The sequence below is a fragment of the Dama dama genome, chromosome 8 (genome assembly GCF_033118175.1).
Source record: "Dama dama isolate Ldn47 chromosome 8, ASM3311817v1, whole genome shotgun sequence".
NCBI lineage: Eukaryota > Metazoa > Chordata > Mammalia > Artiodactyla > Cervidae > Dama > Dama dama.
In genome coordinates this window covers 39,518,994-39,542,458 of record NC_083688.1, presented here as the reverse complement: position 1 = coordinate 39,542,458, position 23,465 = coordinate 39,518,994, and the positions used below count along the sequence as shown (strand labels likewise).

The 23,465-nt window shown below is 38.9% G+C and overlaps 1 protein-coding gene across 6 annotated transcripts in view; it reads left to right on the top strand.

The window, feature by feature from the left end:
- Positions 1 to 23,465, top strand: part of ADAM23 (ADAM metallopeptidase domain 23) — a 195,440-nt gene that overhangs the window by 148,368 nt on the left and 23,607 nt on the right. For all 6 annotated transcript variants that reach the window (XM_061148919.1, XM_061148922.1, XM_061148921.1 and 3 more), the window contains 7 exons: positions 3,858 to 3,938; positions 13,303 to 13,353; positions 14,026 to 14,089; positions 15,329 to 15,434; positions 18,298 to 18,417; positions 20,316 to 20,484; positions 22,986 to 23,097. In XM_061148919.1, the coding sequence (XP_061004902.1) occupies positions 3,858 to 3,938; positions 13,303 to 13,353; positions 14,026 to 14,089; positions 15,329 to 15,434; positions 18,298 to 18,417; positions 20,316 to 20,484; positions 22,986 to 23,097 (703 nt within the window). The remainder of the gene's footprint in view (positions 1 to 3,857; positions 3,939 to 13,302; positions 13,354 to 14,025; positions 14,090 to 15,328; positions 15,435 to 18,297; positions 18,418 to 20,315; positions 20,485 to 22,985; positions 23,098 to 23,465) is intronic.

The following is a 23,465-nucleotide window of genomic DNA, read 5'->3' as shown; positions in this document are numbered from 1 at the left end:
GAAAACTTCTAGGTTAATGGCTAAAAGATTCTCCCCCGTTAGGGACACCCAGAGAGGTTCACAGAGTTACATGAAGAAGAGGAGAGGGAGGAGGGAGATAGAGATGAGCAGGAGGAGAAAAAGGGGGACTCAATAGGAGAGAGACAGATCTACGCAGCTGTCTGTTCCCAGAGTGTTCTCCGTAGCCCAGTCACCTACAAAGATTCACAGAATTGGATTGGGAAGAGAAGGGGAAAGGAGGAAATAGAGGTGTTCTGAGGTAGAAAACAGAGAGTCAAGATTTGGAGAGAATAATCTTTGGTTTAAAAATAGGGCTTCTCTTCTTTTTCTTTTTTTTGGTAAGGTTATAGTGTATTGAAAATGAAAATTAAGGAGTAGTAGAGGAGTACTAGAGGACTTTAAAAGAAATAAGAGAAAAAGAAAAATAGAAAATAGAAGAGAAAAAGGAAAGAAAAAAAAGAAGGAAAGAAAAAGAAAAAAAAAGAAAGAAAGAAAAAAAAATTTTTTTCCCCTAATTAAAAAAATCATAAAAATCTATGGAAATGAAAGTTAAGGAGTAATGGGGGAGTAATAGGGGATTTTACAGGAAAATAAAAGAGAAAAAATAAAAAAGAAAAAAAAAAAAAGAAAAAAAGAAAAAAGTAAAGTTATATCCAGGAGTTTCTCTGGAGCTGTTGCGGTCAGTGTGGGTTCGGCTCAGTTTCAGATAGCTCCTCGTTCCAGCTTACACTTCTCGATATCTACAGGCCCCTTCCGGTGTGGTCGGTGTTTTCTAGAGGGATTTTAATCTGTTGCACCAGTCCCTTCTGAAGCGGTTCCCTTTGTTTATTTGGCTTCTGTTTCCCGGTCTCTTCAGAGCCTCATTTCCGCCCTGACACAGGCGGGCGGAGGTGGACTCTTACTCAGGTAGCTAGTTCCGTCGCTCTGCGGGGCAGGGAGGGGCTGGCGCTGTGGGGAGGGGCTGGCGCTGCTGGGAGGGGCTGGGGCTGCCGGGAGGGGCTGATGCTGCCCTCTCCGTCTGCACCGCTCAGGCTCCCGGCTGTTCTATATGGAGCGCGCCCCGCGCTGCGCGAGGTTCCAGCCCTCGGGAGTTCCACAAAAGCGCGGAAGGAAAAGCTGCGCCCGCTCTCTGTGCCTTCCCCGTCAGAGCGGTCCAGGCAGCCAGGGGCTTGGTGGGCGCGCTCTCCCCAGGTGTGGCGCGCCCCCTCCCTTCCGCGGACCCAGTCTCAGTTTCCGCTGGCGCCAGTCGGGTGCGCGCGCCTTCTGCCCTCCGCGTCCCCAGCCCCAGTCCCGCCCGCGCCGGTCGGGTGCCTGCGCCCTGTGTCTCGCCGCGACCTTCCCCTCCCCCCTGCCTCCTGCCTCCGGCGGGGCTGGGCCGGTCCACAGCCTGCGAGCTCTTCTCTGGTTTTTCTCGGTCTCTTTGTTCTGCGAACGGCCGGCAGTGTGTTCGGCCGGTTAATTTACTCTCTCTTTTGGTCTCCCACAGTTCAAGTTGGCAACTCATAGAAGCTCCCTTCGATTGTCCTCAGGGCACTCAGGCCCGGACCCTACCCCAAGCAATGCCGCCTAAGACTTCCCGGGACGGATCTCCGTCCTTAGCTCTTTTGTCTCACTTTTTATCTTTTATATTTTGTCCTACCTCCTTTCGAAGACAATGGGCTGCTTTTCTGGGCACCTGATGACCTCAGCTAGCGATCAGAAGTTGTTTTGCGAAGTTTGCTCTGTGTTCAGTTATTCTTTTGATGAATTTGTAGGAGAGAAAGTGGTCTCCCCGTCCTACTCCTCCGCCATCTTCTCTAGTCTTCTCATGCTGTTCTTTTGAAATATCCCACCCTCACATTCTCCCACAGAGTTCAAAAGTCTGTTCTGTATTTCTGTGTCTCTTTTTCTGTTTTGCATATAGGGTTATCGTTACCATCTTTCTAAATTCCATATATATGTGTTAGTATGCTGTAATGTTCTTTATCTTTCTGGCTTACTTCACTCTGTATAAGGGGCTCCAGTTTCATCCATCTCATTAGGACTGGTTCAAATGAATTCTTTTTAATGGCTGAGTAATATTCCATGGTGTATATGTACCACAGCTTCCTTATCCATTCATCTGCTGATGGGCATCTAGGTTGTTTCCATGTCCTGGCTATTATGAACAGTGCTGCGATGAACATTGGGGTGCATGTGTCTCTTTCAGATCTGGTTTCCTCAGTGTGTATGCCCAGAAGTGGGATTGCTGGGTCATATGGCAGTTCTATTTCCAGTTTTTTTAAGAAATCTCCACACTGTTTTCCATAGCGGCTGTACTAGTTTGCATTCCCACCAACAGTGTAAGAGAGTTCCCTTTTCTCCACACCCTCTCCAGCATTTATTGCTTGTAGACTTTTGGATAGCAGCTACAATTATCTTTATTATAGTTCACTACCAACAAACCCTTGGACAGCAAGGAGATCAAACTAGTCAATCTTCAGGGAAATCAACCCTGAATACTTATTGAAAGGACTAATGCTGAAGTTGAAACTCCAGTATTTTGGTCATCTGATGCAAACAGCTGACTCATTGGAAACGTCCCCGATGCTGGGAAAGATTGAAGGCAGAAGGAGAAGAGGTTGTCAGAGGATGAGATGGCTGGATGGCATCACTGATGCAATGGACATGAGGCTTGGGCAAACTCCGGGAGATGGTGAGGGACAGAGAGGTCTGGTGTGCTGCAGTCCATAGGGTGGCAAAGAGTTGGACATGACCGGGTGACTGAACAACAACCAATAATCCTATTCTCCAGTACCTCCCTAAGAAAGTATACCTGTAATCCTTCCAAAATAAACATTGGCAATTGCCTTACTAACATGGGTGAAAACCAAATTAAATGGTTGAATAGAAGCGGGACAATTTCTGTGGTGTTTTTCGTAACATGTCCCACTTATAAACTTTTTCTTGAAAACCCATCCTAATTTATTTTAGAGCCTGAGTGTAAAACCTAGGCCTTATATTTTCACATTTGATTTTTAAAATCCCTTAGAAAGGCAAACGAGCCAGATAAGGAAGTAATATATGTATGTAAGTTTATATGTGTATATGCACACCTTTGTTTGTGTGGAAATATTACTTCTATCTTTGGAAAACTGTGGTTAGTTTTTAAAAAGTCATTTTTAAAATCTTTCTTTTTCTCATTCTATAAAATTCTTAATAGTTTTTAAAACCAGAAAATAATATGATTTAACTTTGTTCAATACCAAAGGAGTATTAGGCTTATGATACTCTAGAAGATTCCAGCTTAGATTTTCTTGCCTTATGTCCCCAAGCAGATTATAAATTGCTTGAAAATGATGGACTCTTTCCTTCATCTTGTACCAACCCTTCTCCTAGACAAACAAAATGCCTTGTATTCAGCAGTCATTCACCGGCATCACTGAAGGGAATTCATATGAATTAATTGAAATCTGATTGTATATATTTAGCTAAAGCAAGACTAATATCCAAGCTAATAGAGAAATTAGTGCAGATTGAGTATGTATATCAGCCTTCCGAGAGGTCCTAAATGTTTATCTTTATATTTTAGTGTTTAGTTCTTTTGTCTTAAGCCTCACCAGTGTTTCTTCTTTACATAATTGCCATCACAGTGTTTTCCAAACATAATACTCTGAGATAGCAGATTTTGAAATCTGAACATTTAATGCCTTGGTTAATGATTCATATTTACTACAGAGAGTGATTTTGGGGCATTATCTCTATTTTGAAACTACCTTGATGATTCATAAAAAGAGTTTGGCAGTGGTAATGAAAGGATGTCATGGTTTCTGGTGAATACAAGAATACTAACTCTGAAATATTAATACTGGTTCCTAATATTGAGTTTTGATTTGCAGTTTCAGCCACGAGGATATGAATGTCGGGATGCTGTGAATGGGTGTGATATTACCGAATATTGTACTGGAGACTCTGGCCAGGTATGGCAAACTGAATTTTAGGTAATCTTATTTTCAAATACATATCATAATGCTTTCAATTTGAATTACATGTGTGAATATGATTTGATTCTTTTGGGGTTTTTGGTTTTGTTTTGTTCTGTTTTCTAGTAGTTTCTAGCTCCCGCTGTGCTTTTATTTTAGGAATATTTATTGGGCCTAAAAAATCTGTTTTCTTCCAAATTTCCCCTTTATAATTAATTTCCTTTATTATTGCTTATATCCAATTAATTGGTATAGTTGTATGTATCTGCAGTGTTCTGGTCCCCACATCTAAAACAGTAGGCTCACACTGATAAAGCACTAATGGTACTATTTTCAAGCAATTTGAAGCCACAAAACCCTTTCTTTTAACAAAGTTTTGGACAAAAGTTCAGTGTAGAAATCTGAAAGTATAGCACTGCTGTAGTTGAAGTGGGATTGGGGGCAGAAGCCCTCAGTCTGTCACCACCTCTCTCCATTTATGTATGAAGCACTGGCTTCATGGCCCACACACTTGGCATGATCTTCTTCATGTTAAAATTATTGCGTTATCATTAAGATTGCCTTTTGGCATTCCTTCTTTACTTTTTTTGTTTTTAAACATTTACATCATGTTGTTTTAAGTCTTTGTCATTCAAATGAATATTTGTGGGGCCCCTACTGTGTTTCAAGCACTGCTTTGAATGCCAGGCTATGAGAGGAATCCAAATAGGCAACTCCTTGCTCTTCCCAGGCTTGCATTCTGCTGGGTTAGAAAGGCTAATATATTCATGAAACCCAGTGAGTACAGAAGCCTGGCATCTTCAAGAGATGGAATGGAAGCAGGAATATCTGGGAAATAGTGGAAATGATTCAGGGAAGAAGTCAGGAGTCAGGCGTAGGGGCTTGGTAAGAATTTTTTACTTCATCCTACCTTCAATTTTATTCTGACGTTACTTCAACAGCAGTTTCCAATGCTATGATACAGTTTTTATAATATCCCCTTTACAGTTGCATGAAAGTCAGCCATGTGAATTTACCAGTCACTTCTACATCTAGTGGTGAATATTTAGATTGTTGGCAGCATTTCATTATTATTATTAATATGGCTATAAATCTCTTTGCATTAAAAAAATTTTTTTTCTGGCCCGGCCACATGGCATATGGGCTCTTAGTTCCCTGACCAGGGATCAAACCTGATCCCCTCCCTGCATTGGAGGGCAGAGTCTTAACCACTGGACCACCAGGGAAGTCCCTCTATGCATTTTATTTTATTTTTTTTCATCTATTTTTATTAGTTGGAGGCTAATTACTTTACAGTATTGTAGTGGTTTTTGCCATACATTGACATGAATCAGCCATGGATTTACCTGTGTTCCCCATCCTGATCCCCCCTCCCACCTCCCTACCCATCCCATCCCTCTGGGTGTTCCCAGTGCACCAGCCCCGAGCACTTGTCTCATGCATCCTACCTGGGCTCGCTATCTGTTTCACCCTTGATAATATACATGTTTTGATGCTGTTCTCTCAGATCATCCCACCCTCGCCTTCTCCCGCAGAGTCCAAAAGTCTGTTCTCTACATCTGTGTCTCTTTTTCTGTCCTGCATATAGGGTTATTGTTACCATCTTTTTAAATTCCATATATATGCATTAGTATACTGTATTGGTGTTTATCTTTCTGGCTTACTTCACTCTGTATAATGGGCTTCAGTTTCATCCATCTCATTAGAACTGATTCAAATGTATTCTTTTTAATGGCCGAGTAATATTCCATTGTGTATGTGTACCACAGCTTTCTTATCCAGTCATCTGCTGATGGGCATCTAGGTTGCTTCCATGTCCTGGCTATTATAAACAGGGCTGCAATGAACATTGGGGTACACGGGTCCTCTATGCATTTTAAAGAGTGTTTCTTATTCAGAGTTAGCAACTTAGGGTAAGTTTCTCAAGAGCAGAATTACCTATTGCCGGGTATTTTGATTTACATGGGGTTCCTGATAGAGTATGGCTGGAAACTAAAATATCATTTTTGTTATTGCAAAGAGCCAAGTTGAAAGTCCTAGCTCAGTGTGAGGGCTAAATGGGCCTCTTTACAGATCCCAGATTTAGGCTGTAGTAACAGATTATTGACATAATTGGGCCTGAAATGACCTCTCCTTGTAAAGGTGGCCCTTGTATGCCATGGAAGAGCAGTAGAGAGAGGATGAATTATGTGAGTAGGCAGGAGAAGATGGCGGAACTGAGCCAGAATGCTGAGTTATTCTTCTGAAGTTTATCCATCAACCAGTCAGTTGCTCTACCTGCCTGGAGAAGTGAGCACAGAGGCAGAGAGTAACTGGAGTTACACGGAGTTCTTCTCCCTGGAAGGAAACATGAGGAGAGGAAAGCAAAATTTGCTAATTAACCTTTTTGAAAAGTTTTGATATCTACCACCTGAGGCTTGATTCAAATGGATATAGTACAAAGGTTATGGTACAGCAAAGGTATACCTATCCTTTTGTGATTTTTATGTATATCTGTCCTTACATATAAATAGATAAATTGATTTCTTTACAATTTTTAAATAATATAGTGGCAGTATGTAAGAACTGTGGATTCTGTGGTTTATGACAAGTATATTGACATTTCTGATACACTATTTCACTGAGTTATATTTTTAGTTTTGTAGAATGAGACCCATTGTATATGGTTTTGGTTTTGTGTGTTCAATTCTTTTAAAAGTGTCAGTACTCTTTGTGACCCCACGGACTGCAGCACGCCAGGCCTCCCTGTCCATCACCAGCTCCTTGAGTTTACTCAAACTCATGTCCATTGAGTTGGTGATGCCATCCAACCATCTCATCCTCTGTCGTCCCCTTCTCCTCCCACCTTCAATCTTTCCCAGCATCAGGGTCTTTCCAAATGAGTCAGTTCTTCACATCAGGTGGCCAAATATAAAAATATAGTTTTTCCATTTCAACCTTTAACTCCTGAATTATCATAGGCTTTATTGGAAATGAAGTTTTTTATAATAAGGGTTCTAGTTCAATCTAATATTTTATTGATTAAATTTTTAAAATATTCTTTTAATTTCATGTCCCAAGGTGAAAATTGTACTGTTAAATTCTCAGTTCCTTTAGTAACAATTCCCTTCTATGACCAGAAGGAACCTAAACTAGATAAGTGGAAGAGAGGGAGTTAAACACCACCACACCCTCGCCCCCAACACACAGTAATTCTTCTGTTTTGAAAGAAGCTTTGAATTTAATTGATACTAATAATTAAAATGGGATGTCTCAGAATCTCTGCATCTCTGAAAATCAGTACTTTTGGTGACATTATGTATTTATTGCTTTTATTTCACAGTATATTTCTGCTTAGTTTTTATATTAGCATTTACTGATGCTTCTGAGCTGCTTTTTAAATTCACAATTTCAAAGAGAATAAATAAGATGTGGAACTGAGAGACATTCTGAGCAAACAATCTGGATGATCTAATAAAGATATTTTTGAAAGATATGTGAAATATGTTTTGTTAAACACTATGAAATATGTCATCAAAATGGGAGTATAACACAATTTAAAATAAGCACATTTAAAGGCTGTTGCACTGTGGAAGCCAGCCTCAGTTGGACCTTACTATACAGTGTAAAAATGGCATTTATTTATCAGTATTATTTTTTATATATTTTTATTTTTGGCTGTGTCTCTAGTTGAGGCACGCAGGCATAGTTGCCCTGTGGCATGTGGGATCTTAGTTCCAAGACCAGGGATTGAACCCATGTCCCCTGCACTGGAAGTCAGATTCTTAACCACTGAACCACCAGGGAAGTCCCTCAAATGGCATTTAGAGACCGAATCCAGAGCTCTGCTCACAAGCAGAATAAAGTACACAGATTTATGGTTCTTCTATTTTAAATGTCTCCAGAGAACAATAGACATTTCATAATTTCCTTTGTTAAACATTTCAGTGTTAAACAACTGGCTTTTGTTAGGCTAAATTGAAAATAGATTAGAAATCTTCTCCCATGTAGTTATGACATTTTATAATGAGAGCTTTTTATTTTTTTTTTATTTTTTTATTTTTTTTATTATTTTTATTTTTTTTTTCCCAGTGGGTTTTGTCTTACATTGATATGAATCAGCCATGGATTTACATGTATTCCCAATCCTGATCCCCCCTCCCACCTCCCTCTCCACCCGATTCCTCTGGGTCTTCCCAGTGCACCAGGCCGGAGCACTTGTCTCGTGCATCCCACCTGGGCTGGTGATATGTTTCACCATAGATAGCATACATGCTGTTCTTTTGAAATATCCCACCCTCACATTCTCCCACAAAGTTCAAAAGTCTGTTCTGTATTTCTGTGTCTCTTTTTCTGTTCTGCATATAGGGTTATCGTTATCACCTTTCTAAATTCCATATACATGTGTCAGTATGCTGTAATGTTCTTTATCTTTCTGGCTTACTTCACTCTGTATAATGGGCTCCAGCTTCATCCATCTCATTAGGACTGGTTCAAATGAATTCTTTTTAATGGCTGAGTAATATTCCATGGTGTATATGTACCACAGCTTCCTTATCCATTCATCTGCTGATGGGCATCTAGGTTGCTTCCATGTCCTGGCTATTATAAACAGTGCTGCGATGAACATTGGGGTGCACGTGTCTCTTTCAGATCTGGTTTCCTCAGTGTGTATGCCCAGAAGTGGGATTGCTGGGTCATATGGCAGTTCTATTTCCAGTTTTTTAAGAAATCTCCACACTGTTTTCCATAGCGGCTGTACTAGTTTGCATTCCCACCAACAGTGTAAGAGGGTTCCCTTTTCTCCACACCCTCTCCAGCATTTATTGCTTGTAGACTTTTGGATAGCAGCCATCCTGACTGGTGCATTCCTATATACTAACAATGAAAAAACAGACAGAGAAATTAAGGAAACAATACCATTCACCATTGCAACAAAAAGAATAAAATACTTAGGAGTATATCTACCTAAAGAAACAAAGGACCTATACATAGAAAACTATAAAACACTGATGAAAGAAATCAAAGAGGACACAAACAGATGGAGAAACATACCGTGTTCATGGATTGGAAGAATTAATATTGTCAAAATGGCTATTCTACCTAAAGCAGTCTATAGATTCAATGCAATCCCTATCAAGCTACCAACGGTATTTTTCACAGAACTAGACCAAAGAATTTCACAATTTGTATGGAAATACAAAAAACCTCGAATAGCCAAAGTAATCTTGAGAAAGAAGAATGGAGCTGGAGGAATCAACCTGCCTGACTTCAGACTCTACTACAAAGCCACAGTCATCAAGACAGTATGGTACTGGCACAAAGACAGAAATATAGATCAATGGAACAGAATAGAAAGCCCAGAGATAAATCCACGAACCTATGGACACCTTATCTTTGACAAAGGAGGCAAGGATATACAATGGAAAAAAGACAACCTCTTTAACAAGTGGTGCTGGGAAAACTGGTCAACCACTTGTAAAAGAATGAAACTAGAACACTTTCTAACACCATACACAAAAATAAACTCAAAATGGATTAAAGATCTAAATGTAAGACCAGAAACTATAAAACTCCTAGAGGAGAACATAGGCAAAACACTCTCCGACATAAATCAAAGCAAGATCCTCTATGACCCACCTCCCAGAATATTGGACATAAAAGCAAAACTAAACAAATGGGACCTAATGAAACTTAAAAGCTTTTGCACTACAAAGGAAACTATAAGTAAGGTGAAAAGACAGCCCTCAGATTGGGAGAAAATAATAGCAAATGAAGCAACAGACAAAGGATTAATCTCAAAAATATACAAGCAACTCCTGCAGCTCAATTCCAGAAAAATAAATGACCCAATCAAAAAATGGGCCAAAGAACTAAACAGACATTTCTCCAAAGAAGACATACAGATGGCTAACAAACACATGAAAAGATGCTCAACATCACTCATTATTAGAGTAATGAGAGCTTTTTAAATTTTATCAAATCCTACTAGTTTTCTCCTATTGAAACATTACAAAAGTCAAATATGACAAGTTAAGTTTAGACCCTGATGAGTGTATTCAGCGAACAACATTTCTTTTGCATTTTGGTTCAGTGTGGTTGCATTCATCTTGGAGTAAGTGAATAATTACTGTTAGTTGATTAATAAGATAATGATGGTGTTTTGAGTGGATTTGGATGAATGAAAGAGACCATAGGGAATCTCTGTTTTTGTGCAGTTGGTCCAGTAAGCCAAGTTCTCATGCTGATAATTACATCTTTTGAATAGTTTACCATCAGGTTGAATGAAAACTGGTATGAAAATTGGTTGTTCATAGAAAGCTGTAGAACCAAAGCCTTTAATCTCAATGTATTTCTTGGTAAGTTACGGCTTCTTAGCAATTCTAAATTAGTTCTATTATCTTTCTGTTGTGACCTTGATAAACAGCTTGATACTGCAGAATAAAATAACTTAATTGTATCTGTGCGGGTCATTTGTTTATTTTCTCAGTCAGTCACTAGTCATTGAGTACCTTCTCAATAATAATTGAGCCCAGCTTTGTTCTAGGTGCCAGGGAGGGAAGAGGATGGAAAATCCCTGCCTGCGTGGAGCTTGCATTAGGATGGGAGCAGTAGACAACCTGCATTAGGAGGGGGGCAGTAAACAAAGCCTTTGACTGTGTGAATCACAACAAACTGTGGAAAATTCTTCAAGAGATGAGAATACCAGACCACCTGACCTGCCTCCTGAGAAATCTGTATCCAGGTCAAGAGGCAACAGTTAGAACTGGACATGGAACAACAGACTGGTTCCAAATCGGGAAAGGAGTATGTCAAGGCTGTATATTGTCACCCTGCTTATTTAACTTATATGCAGAGTACATCATGCAGAATGCTGGGCTGGATGAAACACAAGCTGGAATCAAGCTTGTCGGAAGACACACATTAACACTGTGGCTGATTCGTGTCAATGTATGGCAAAAACCACCCCTGTATTGTAAAGTAATTAGCCTCCAATTAAAATTAATTAATTTTAAAAAAAGATTGCTGGGACAAATATCAATAACCTCAGATACGCAGATACCACCCTTATGGCAGAAAGCGAAGAAGAACTAAAGAGCCTCTTGATAAAAGTGAAAGAGGAGAGTGAAAAAGTTGGCTTAAATCTCAACATTCAGAAAACTAAGATCACGGCACCTGGTCCCATCACTTCATGGCAAATAGATGGGGAAACAATGGAGACAGTGATAGACTTTATTTTCTTGGGCTCCAAAATGACTGCAAATGGTGACTACAGCCATGAAATTAAAAGATGCTTGCTCCTTGGAAGAAAAGTTATGACCAACCTAGACAGTGTATTAAAAAGCAGAGACATTACTTTACCAACCACCTTCCATCTAGTCAAAGCTATGGTTTTTCCAGTAGTCATGTATGGATGTGAGATTTGAACTATAAAAAAGCTGAGTGCCAAAGAATTGATGCTTTTGAACTGTGGTGTTGGAGAAGACTCTTGAGAGTTCCTTGGACTTCAGGGAGATCAAACCAGTCCATCCTAAAGGAAATTAGTCCTGAATATTCATTGGAAGGACTGATGCTGAAGTTGAAACTCCCAATAATTTGGCTACCTGATACAAAGAACTGACTCATTTGAAAAGACCCTGTTGCTGGGAAAGATTGAAGGCAGGAGGAGAAGGGGGTGACAGAGGATGAAATGGTTGGATGGCATCACCGACTCGATGGGCATGAGTTTGAGCAAGCTCCGGGAGTTGATGATGGCCAGGGAAGCCTGCCTGGTGTGCTGCGGTTCACGGGGTCGTGAAGAGTTGGATACAGCTGAGCAACTGAACTGACTGAGTAGACAAACAGATACGTGAAAATTTGGTGATAAGTAAAACAGCAAATGGAGAACAGAGGGTGCTCACACGGGGGAGGAGGTTACGGTGTTGGAGGACATGGTAAAGAAGGCTTCTCTGAGATACTGATGTTCAGGCGAAGTGCTAAAAAAATTGAGAGAACAAGCTGGGTAGAAATCTGCGGGACAGCTTGGAGGAAGAGCAAGAACAAAGACCTTGGGTTGACAGCATGGTTGGTACATTCACATGAGGTCAGGTATGGATGAGGGCAGGGTCAGTATAGGAGCAGATCATGAATTTGGAAGACCAGTGAGTAGACTGGGAAGCCATTAGCTGAAGAGCAACATGATGTGGTTTAGGTTTTTAAAGGGACACTCCGGTAACTCTGTCACCTCTAAGGAGACTGGAGGGGATGAAGGAGAATCAGTTGGAGGTGGTTGCATCATCAGGTGAGAGATAGTGTTGGGTTTGACCAGCTGTTAGCAGTGGAGATGGAGGAAAGTGGTCAGATTGTAGTTATATTTGAAGGTATTGCTACCGGGTATTGTCGACTGACTAGAAAGAGAGTGTGAGTAAAAGAGGAACACAGGTTGACGCCCTGGTTCGGGACCTGGGCAGCTGGGAGAGTGGGACTGTCATTTACTGAAAAGGTGAGAATCAAGGGAGGACCTCACAGGCTATTCCTCTGTTTCTGATTCACTTACCGCACCTGTGTTTTTTTTTTCCCCCTTTTAATATTTGTTTTGAATGCTGTAGCAGAGCCTTTGACTTGAACTTTTTTTTTTAGCTCTTAAATGTGATAAATAAGATGAAGAGAGAGTAAAAATGTGAATTATCCAGGATAATGTTAGGGAAAATTGAAATGTACTTAAAAAAAATATTTGAGAAATAGACCTGGAAAAAGAAAGAACTATCACATCACAGTTGTTTCAATAACTAGTCTATAGTTTGAGAGGTCAGAAACGTAATGGAGATACAGCACTTTTATTGAAGGGCTGGGTAGTTCTTCTTTTTCAGTAATGTGGCATGGAGGTGAGTGTCATGGGTGTCACATGCAGATCTGACATTTTCACAGAACTGAACAAGGCCTTATGAATTAGTTCCTGAACGTTACTAATGATGACTGAACGAAGTCTTGTAAAGTAGTTCCTGAATGTATCTACTCCTGTGTAACAAACTGATTTGTTCCCTTCATTGACCATTTTAATCCCTTCTACTTTGAACTTTGTAGGCAAGTGAACGTAAATTATTTTAGTGCATCTCATGGAAAGCATAAGAAGCACCCACTGCTTTGATTGATTGATTCATTTTTACCAATGACTGGAGAATAAATTTGGATTAGCTATTTAAGGAGTTACTCATGTTTTCCTAATTATAAGTTGTATTTTTTTACATTTATTTCAAACTGATGTGCTACTGATGTGATCTGTAGCACACAATTTACAGATAGTAATAAAATCATCCTTAAATTTTTTTGCATTTTAATGTACTGTGCAAATAAGCTGAAAGCTCTTCACATATTGAATGTTAACTAAAAATATATTTTTCAGTGCCCACCAAATCTTCATAAGCAAGATGGATATGCTTGCAATCAAAATCAGGTATGCTGGGCCATAGGTTTTAACTGGGATTTTATGAAAGGCTCAGTTTTCAGGTTTTTTTTTTTTTTTGGATGAATGTAATTTTGATGGTAAATTGCAGCTCAAACAACAGGAAATTATTGCATTGGTCTTCTAATTCAGAGTTGTTTCACATCATATAAAATACTAAGTATATTTATCTCTGGGTGCAAACTGTCCAGATTGAGAGTGTGGGAAAAAAAAAATAATGGCTGAAGAATTAGAGATCTAATTTATGGAGTTGTAACTATCTTTAATCATTTCAGCCTAATATGGAAAAATATGGTAATATATTGCAATGTTTTTTTTCTTTTCCTGAAGCTATGTTATGACCTAACCTTTCACATACAAAAAAACCTAAAAATCATTTTGGTGTCACTCAAAGAAATGTACCCATTTTTGTTTTCCATAAAGTTTAAAATTTTAGATGATTAGTTGGACTTTAAGAGCTGTACAGTGAGGTCTGTTCTGTGTTTTAGATTTTAATTTTCATTCTTTTGTGTCTTTTAAGATGTTTGTGAGTTTTATTTTCATTGTAGGGTACCCCCAACACCCAACTTTGTCTAAAACAATGATAAGGAGACCTTGCAGTGAGAATCTGGGGGGGAAATGGGACCAGCTCCTTGTGCCTTACAACATGCATTCTGTCCTCAGGGCCGCTGCTACAACGGGGAGTGCAAGACTCGGGACAACCAGTGTCAGTACATCTGGGGAACAAGTAGGTCAAGCTTCCTGCTTGGTGGTCACACTCAGGTTTCTCCTAATGTTCTTTGCTGCCAGTCTTGCTGAAAGAGAGATACAGCTTAGGAGTGATTAAAAAAAAAAAAAACTAGAAAAGGCTAAAGAGAATGGTGAATCATAGTCACAAAGCCACAGCAAACAACTGCTGACGTTGAAGACTTGTCATCAGAGCTGAACACCGCTATTCGGTGATTGTGTCTGTGACAGAACGGATGTTACACCCACTCAGATTGGGTTGAGTGCAGTGGTCATGCTCATTATGAATCCACTTGGGTAATTTTCTGTATACTTTGGATTTAACATTCACCCCTTCAAGTTAGCTTTCCATTCTTTTATCCTAGGAAAGTACCAGACTCTTTTTTTAAATTCTGTAATTGACTCTCTGAGTTCAAAGTGAAACACAAGTACTTTCTGATATACAGACAGAGATTTGGGTACATGGTCATTTTCTTAGTATGTTCCCTACATGTCAGTACACATATTCTCTTCCTGACATTTTTATTGTCTTGCCAGTGAATTTCAGTTACTGAGGGCCAGACTGGAAGAGAGAGAAGTGGTTCTGTCTTGCTGGCAAAGACTGGGTCACCTACCAGGAAAAGAAGTCACCCAAAGGGGACTAGGACTCACTCACAAGTGATTTTAGTGTTTGGTAAATATCATTTAACTGAAAGATTTAGTTTCAGTAGTTCAGTTTTGACACGGGAAAGATAATAGAGGCATATTTGTCTTTCAAAAAAGTTGAAATATCAAAATCCATGTGCCAACAAAATTTCAGTGAGCTCAGATTTTATAATGCTTCCTGATATTAATAGAAAGCAGGGTTAAGAATGTTTATTAGTTTTTTTGGTGTCACTTCACTAATTCCTGCTGCTGATTAATCCTACCTCCCATCCTCAAACCCACCAACAGGAACTGGGAATAAATTTGTCTCGAAAGTTAAAAAGAATGGTGTGTTTGATCTGTCCTGCCTTAGCTTGCAAGAGCCATGGATGAAATTTTCAGGAATTTTAGAAGCTGACTGGCATCATATTCTTAGTTTAAAATTAGCCATGTATTACACTGTGGAAATTTACACTATGGAAATGGGCAAGTGCTACAAATTAGGAATTTCTTCCTTTTTCTGGAGCAATGGTTATTAAACTTTACTGGCACAGAGCTGGTTATGGATAACAAAAAGAACTAAAAGTAATTCTCTTTTCTTGCTCATCTCCAAAAGAGGCTTCAGGGTCTGACAAATTCTGTTATGAAAAGCTGAATACAGAAGGCACGGAGAAGGGTAACTGTGGAAAGGATGGAGACCGATGGATCCAGTGCAGCAAACAGTGAGTGGTCACCTCTGGAGCATCATGGGTGGACTTGGAAGCCCTGGTCCAAATGTGAAATGAGCACAAAATAAATGTCACTGATTTTTTAATAAATTGACTACTTAAAATTTTTAAAGTATGAATTTAGAAGATCATATATCTACAAGCAAATGACTATGAACTAAACTGTTTCTGTGGTACAGACACACCATTTCTGTAAAATTCAGGCAAGTTCTCACATGCTGTATTTTACTTGAAGCTTGTTTGGAAGAGATATTTTGCTAAGGTATTTTAAATTAATAGTGGGTTTTGGTTTTCTACTTTTGCTTTCAAAAAGCCTACGAATATACTAGGATAAGGAATTCTCTAAGCAAAAGATATAGACTGTCTATATTTTGGGGGCCATTTAAAATGAAATAATATACATTTGATTATTTCTCAAATGTAACATGATTTGATTTGATTAAACATCTAATATCTATATTAAAGTTTTATTTTCCCTTCTAACAAGTATCTGAAAGTGACAGTCACTCAGTCATGGCCCACTCTTTGCGACCCCATGGACTATACAGTCCATGAAATTCTCCAGGCCAGAATACTGGAGTCGGTAGCCTTTCCCTTCTCCAGGGGATCTTCCCAACCCAGGAATCAAACCAGGGTCTTCTGCATTGCAGACAGATTCTTTACCAACTAACTGAACTATGAGGGCAGCCAAAAAAGTATCTAGTCAGTGCCTATTGAAGACTCTTTACTCAGGAAATGAGATGCCTTCAGAGCACATTGGTAATATTTTCCCTTGATTTGTTGAGGAAAGTTAAAATTGCAATTTAATAGTTTTTTAAGGTTAACTCAATGACTTGGATTTCTGGGATCATTATGTGATAGACCAAAGCTCCTCCATTCTCCTTCCATAACCATCGGGATTTTTCTCCCATTGTGAAGCAGAGCGAGGCTTTAAGAGAAGTTTTATTTATCTAATTAATGGTCTCTAATGTTGTACTTTTTGAAACTTGGCAGTTGTATGTAATCTTTGATGGTGGATGAGGCCTTAGGAAGCAAAAGATCTTTGACTTCTTTAAAATTAAACCAAAATAACAGAACAGAGCTTCCCATCTGATGTCTCGTGAGTGAGTTACAGAAGTTTTGAGATGTTCAGTCTTTGAGGTTCCAGGGAGGAAGTGGAGTCTACACTAGTCAGAACCTATGGGGTTGAATGCCTCTGGCTTCATTCATTAAGTCAATGTCACAGACAAACCTGATCATTTCTCTGTGCCTCTGTGACTTCAGAAAGTTGGGAGGCATTGCTTTAGATCATTGTAGAAGACAGCTTTCTAATATCTGGCAGTAGAATATCCAGCCACCAGTGAGATAAGGAAAATAAATGTATTTTTTTGACTTTAAAAAATTGAGAAATACAGAAACAGAAAAGTGATTAATATACAAATATACATTTTGCCAAATAAATGCAAAGTGAACTTTCATGTAACCCCTCTATGAATCAAGAAATAGTGCATTCCAGGATTTATTCTTCATCCTCACAGCCCCTGTCTCTCTCCTGAAGGTACTGTTGTCCTCAATTTTATGCCAGTTGCTTTCTTATTTTTCTTTAGAGATATACTGCTCAAGTTTTCAGCTAAACAGTTTACTTTGCCTAAAATTTTGGTAGCTTTATATAAAAGGAATCATGTTTCATGTATTATTTTGTATTATGCTTCTTAAGTTCATTATTTTGAGAATTTTCCACGGTGTGTGTAGCTGTAGATTCGTATTTATTATTCTTTTATTTCATTTTCATTCATATTTATAGGTATATACCTTCTCCATTTTGTGTTTACAGAAATTTAGATTGTTTCCATGTTTTGGCTATTAGGAATCATGCTACTGTGAACATTCTGGTACATGTAGCTTAGTTCTCATTTATACATATTTTTCTAAGGCCATTCCTGGAAGAAAAATTGCTAAGTCATAGGGGATGTATATTCTCAGTGTCACTAGATGGTATGACACTATTTTCTAAAATGGTTGTGCTAGTAAATGCTACCATTGATAATTTGTATAAGAGAATTTTGTTGCACTGTACTGTGTTCTCACCAACACTTGGTGTCATCAGACATTCTACTTTTATGTATTCTGCTGGGTGTGAATTGCTTTATTATTGTGGCTTTAATTTGCATTTATGAATGGAATAGTACATTTTCATGCATTTACTGGACATGGATTGTATGTGTGTGATATGCCACTTCAATTCTTTGCGCATTTTTTAGAGTTCATTGTTTACCTAACAAATACACTGGAGATAGGTGTCCTCATGGTGAGTGAGTCATTTAACAATGTCACCAAGGACCCGGATGATTTCTGCCTCTCTTCTCTGTAATACTTTAGCATGTTCACTTTATATTTTTACATGTGAATTTACGATTGCAAGGTGAATGCCAAAGTTCTGCATTCAAAAGCAGGAAGCAGGGGTAGCAACCAAAGACCTTCTCCCTGTCAGGCTCTAAAAGCCTGTCCAGAGCATAAAATTCTCCCCAGCAGCTCCTTATCTGGCTTTTCTTCACATCTCAACATTCCAGGGGCCACTCTTAGCTTTAGGAGGATGGGAAGGAGGCATGGCCAAGTGGGTGTAGAGAATGGGGGTGCCATGATAGGTTCTGACACCAGTCATGAGCTGTCTCAGAGCTGGTTACTTTGCTACCTCCTACAAGCTTTGATCCTTTTAGGAAGGAGGGGGCGGTTTTCACCAACCAACAGTATCTAAATAAATGTTTTCATTTAGAGGGAAAGGGAATATTTCCCATTTTTAAGTATTTGTGGACCAAATAATTTTGATTTTTTCAGTTTGATTCCTCCTGTCTTGTTCTTTTTTGTTTAATATGTTCAGTGATGTGTTCTGTGGATTTTTACTCTGCACCAACCTTACTCGAGCGCCACGTATTGGTCAACTTCAGGGTGAGATCATCCCAACTTCCTTCTACCACCAAGGCCGGGTGATTGACTGCAGGTAACATAGTAAATGTTGGCAAGCCTAAAGAATCATGAGAATTACAAATTTAGAAAGAAATTAAGGGAAATATTTCTATTTTTCATGAGAGAAATAACAACTTAGATTTTATCATCACTTTGTGTATTGAAAGGCATTTAAAAAACAAAGTTATGTATCAGTTTGCACATTGTATTTGCTTAAAGATTATGCCAGTTATTAGTAGGGAGACATTCTTTGTAATTATAATTTTAAAAGTAGAATTTTATGATATTCATTTTGAATATGATTAAAGTTTTGAGCATTGAAATATGTCACTGTTTGAACATTATATGTTTTATTTTTTGTGACAAAAAAAGAATTTAAGCTATACTCTATGTGCCTGGTTTAGGAGGTTAATTGAAACCTAATCACATATAGAAAGTATGTGCTTGGTTTAGAAGATTAATTGAAACCTAATCACATATACAAAGTATAGTGAAGTGAAAGTGAAAGTTGCTCACTCACGTCCTCCTCTTTGGGGTTGCACCAGGCTCCTCTGTCTATGGAATTCTCCAGGCAAGAATAGTAGAGTGGGTAGCAATTCCCTTCTCCAGGGGATCTTCCCTACTGAGGGATCAAACCCAGGTCTCTCACATTGCATGTGGATTCTTTACCATCTGAGCTACCAGGAAAGCCCATAGAAAGTATATACTAAAATATTTGTAGCTCTGGTCAGTCATTTTATATCCAATTATCTGTGAGTACAAGGCACAGAGATACAAGACTTATTTTTTTTAACACTGGGAGTCATATTATATTTTAAATAATATCGTTCCCATTAAAGGAGTTGTACTTCTAAGATGCTCTGCTCTCATTCAAATGATAACTTCCATTGCCTAAAACACTTTTGGGATTCCCCCTACAGAATTGCCCTCAGGATATGTAATGTTTATCTTTAGTATCTCCCAAATGGCAAAACTTCATCTTACATAGGTGAATGTAAGATTTAGAATCATCCCTAAATAATTTTGAACAAAATTTGGTAAATCATCTGGATAGCCACATTGGATATTGCTATCTTGGTCAAATGGTTGCTGACTTCCTGTCTTTTAAATGGCTCTGAAGATGATTTGAACAGGGTCTTAGACAAGAAGATCCTTCCTGGATAAATTTGTAGTATTCAAATCTAATGACTTTGATGCACAGAAGCTTCCTTTGAGTGTGTAAATTTTCATACATCTTTAGATGCAACAACCTTGTTAAATTATATTGTTATAGCCTAAACTAGTATATTAAGAATTTTTTAAATTTAAAAATATTTTATTTTAATATTTTAAAAATATTCAGCAAGGTATCTAGTTAGTAATTATAACATTGATTATTATTCAAATTCCAGTTGTCCTTAGCTTTGAGATTTTAGAAATATATATCAATAGAGAGGAATTGGCTTGTTTTTTTTTCAATCATGAATAATCCAGCCCTCTGAAGTAATAATTTTCAAGATGTTTTCAGTTGCTTTCTATGCCCAACACCTGCCTTTTTGTATCAGAATGTCTTGGAGTGCTAATGATAGGATTGCTTCTGTTGTTCTTATGCACACCTCCCCTTTAGTCTTAACGTTGGTCTTGCAAACAAGGAAGGTTTAGAACACGCTTTGTGCAAATGACATATTTTTGTTCTGATGAAGTGCAGAGCAATGATGCTACTGAAAGGCAGTTTCTTTTATCATGCTCTTTTACTAAGGGGAGGTGGAGAAAGGGTGAAATGAAAAGTAGAGAAATGCTAGGAGAAATCTGTGTCTACTGACAGCCTCTTCAGTTTCCTGAGTAGCAAACCTCACTCATGTTGGGGGTATATTTCCAAGTGTGGTGCTAATGACTGTATGACTATCTTTTTCTTTTTTTTCTTTCTTTTTTTTTTAATCTTTTTCTTTTTAGTGGTGCTCATGTGGTTTTAGATGATGACACAGATGTGGGCTATGTCGAAGATGGAACACCATGTGGCCCATCTATGATGTGTTTAGATCGGAAGTGTCTACAGATTCAGGCCCTAAATATGAGCAGCTGCCCCCTCGATTCCAAGGGTAAAGTGTGTTCAGGCCACGGGGTAAGTAGGCATCAGTGTCCGGCTCAAATCTTCCTTGTCTGACATTATCCAAGTTCACAGTGGTTGAACTTCTAGTCCAGCCATTCTCCTTCTGTGACTCTAGGCACTGACTATGATTATTTCCTTATACCCTTATCTTCTAAGAATAATACCTAAATGTGTTGATATGGTTTTAGTTTTGTTGTTTTTTTTTTTTATCACTTTGTATATTTGTATATTTTTATTCTCCACAGTCTCTTGGAATTCAAGGAATTAGAAGAAAAATGATGTGATTCCTAAAGAAACTATAGACCCTATGTGACTGCTTTGCACCATTCATAATAATTTACACTTTTCAGTAATTCCCTTTCAGCTCCTCAGCTACTCAGCATGCATACTGGGTATCTGTGTGTTGAAGATCACACTAGACTAGAGGTTGGATCACTGCTGTAATTCACATGTTTAAAGTTGGGCAGTTATGCTTGGACCATTGCCGGCAAAAGAGAAGATGTGCTCTCTATACACACCTGCATGTATCTTTAATTCTGTGCACAAAGTGTTGGGGCAGGTACTTCCTGGCAAACCTAGGTTTATTACCTAAAAACACATTTTAGTGATTACTTAAATTGGATTTAGTGAAAGAATGATAGTTCAAAATATATATAGAATTCAAAAATGGTAAAAGACATGAAGAAACTCAGAGTGATCATATCAAAGAAGATGCTGCAGCAAAGGTAAAAACAATCCAAAATATAGATAGCTAAATAAGTGATATGTCACACAGCAAGGTAGAAAGGCATGAGGAGGGTATGCCCAATGACGTAGACTCATGAACAGGCAGTAGAGACTAATGATCAAGAGCGTGGATTTTGTGGCTGTAAAGGATCCCGAGTTTGAATTCTGACTCTGCTTCTCTTTATCCAAGTTACTTTGGGCAAGTCACTCAGGCTCTCTCAATCATCAGGGTGCTAGTGATTAAATGAGATCCTATGCACAAAGCACTGAGTATAAGTACCCAGCACATAATCAATGTGGTAAATACTCAATAATTGCTATAGTAAATTAAAAGCTTCCCTGGTGGCTCAGTGGTAAAGAATCCACCTGCCAATGCAGGAGACGCAGGTTTGATCCCTGGGCCAGGAAGATCTCCTGGAGAAGGAAATGACAACCCACTCCAGTATTCCTGCCTGGGAAATCTGATCGACAGAGAAGCCTGGTGGGCTACAGTCCATGGGGTTGCGGAAGAGTTGGATACGACTTAGCTACTAAAAACAACAACAAAAGTAAAAGCATTGGGCAGACCACTCAGCTACTCAGTTATTGCTCTGAAAGCATTAAATATAAAACTTAATGCATAAAAAGGTCCATGAATCTCCATTACCCCCCACTTCTTCAACTTGTTGGAAAAAAGGTTAAGTTCAGTGTGTTAATTATCATCATCACGTTATATCATTTCAGATTAAAAAGCTGCTTATACCCATAAGCTTAAATTCAATTTTATCATCTCTAAACAATCTATCTCTGAATGTATTTCACAGGCAGATGAGGATTTAAACTACTCTGTCTCCAGTTTGTGGATGGTTATTTATTTCGTCTAAATTACAGGTCCATTCCAGGGGCAGAGACGGGGCAGAGATCACTCTAGGAGGGTCATCAGCCAGGCTGACTGAGGACTGACATTACAGGCAGACAGGGAGGTTGGTGGGTGGGGGGAGCTTGTGTGGCTGGGAGGATGCCACCGAATGACTTCTGTGTTGGGCATGATGAGATAATGCAGTGCATTGGTGATTTATGTCTCCTGGTATTTCACCTCTGGCAATGCCTTTTAAATCCAACATGTATTAATTTCTTTAATTAAGCATATTGTTTCTAAGGTATGTTTCTAGAAGCAACTACTTCTGAAAAAGCTACATTGTCAGACGTGAGTACTTAAACAATATCAACACCAGTAATTAACATTTAATTTGAAAATTTTTTCCTTTTAATCTTTGATTTTTCTAAAATTAACTGAAAAAATATCACCCAAGTATTGGATCTATACATTGTCTAGTATTCAGAACCAGGGGAGGGGCTTCGCTGATGGATCAGTGGTAAAGAATCTTCCTGGTCTGGGAAGATCCCACATGCCACAGAACAGCGAAGCCCTTGCACCACAGCTATTGAGCCTATGCTCTAGAGCCTCCAGCCTGCAACCCCTGAGCCCACGTGCTGCAACTGCTGAATCCCACATGCCATAGAGCTCATGCTCTGCGACAAGGGAAGACACTGCAGTGAGAAGCCCGTGCAGTGCAACTAGAGAGTAGGTCCCGCTCACGGCAATTAGAGAAAAAGCCTGTGCAGCAGCGAAGACCCAGAACAACCAAAAATAAAAAACAAAAACAAACAAACAAGAAACAAAACCAGGGGAGACTTAAAAATTTCAAATGGTTTTAAAGCTTCCACCCTGTCCCATGTGTCATTTACCGCCATTATTCTACCAAGTACGGTGAAAATGCCCCATCTCTGTTCTTTGTTCTTCACAGGTGTGTAGTAATGAAGCCACCTGCATCTGTGATTTCACCTGGGCAGGGACAGACTGCAGTATCCGGGATCCAGTTAGGAACCTGCACCCCCCCAAAGACGAAGGACCCAAGGGTTTGTGTGATTTCAGTTTCAATTCCTTGCATACTGAATTCATTAGTATTCTTCCAATGGTGCCAATATAGCAAGTTCATAGGTTTTCTGGAGACACATAAGAATATCTCTTTTTGTCATTAAAATGCCTGATTCATGTTCCCACAGAATTAAGGGTTCTTGGATATGACATTGAAAAAAATGCTTAAGTTACCCCTTAGTCTAGAACTGGAATTAGGAAGAGGTAAATATACCAATTTCCTTTCTTTCCTTTAAACCTCATTCTTCCATAATCACAAATGTTAATCATTTTATAGTTGGTTGAAGCTAATTCAGTTTTTTAAATAGATGAACTCTTTTTCACTGACATGAGACTCTGGTCATTCCTT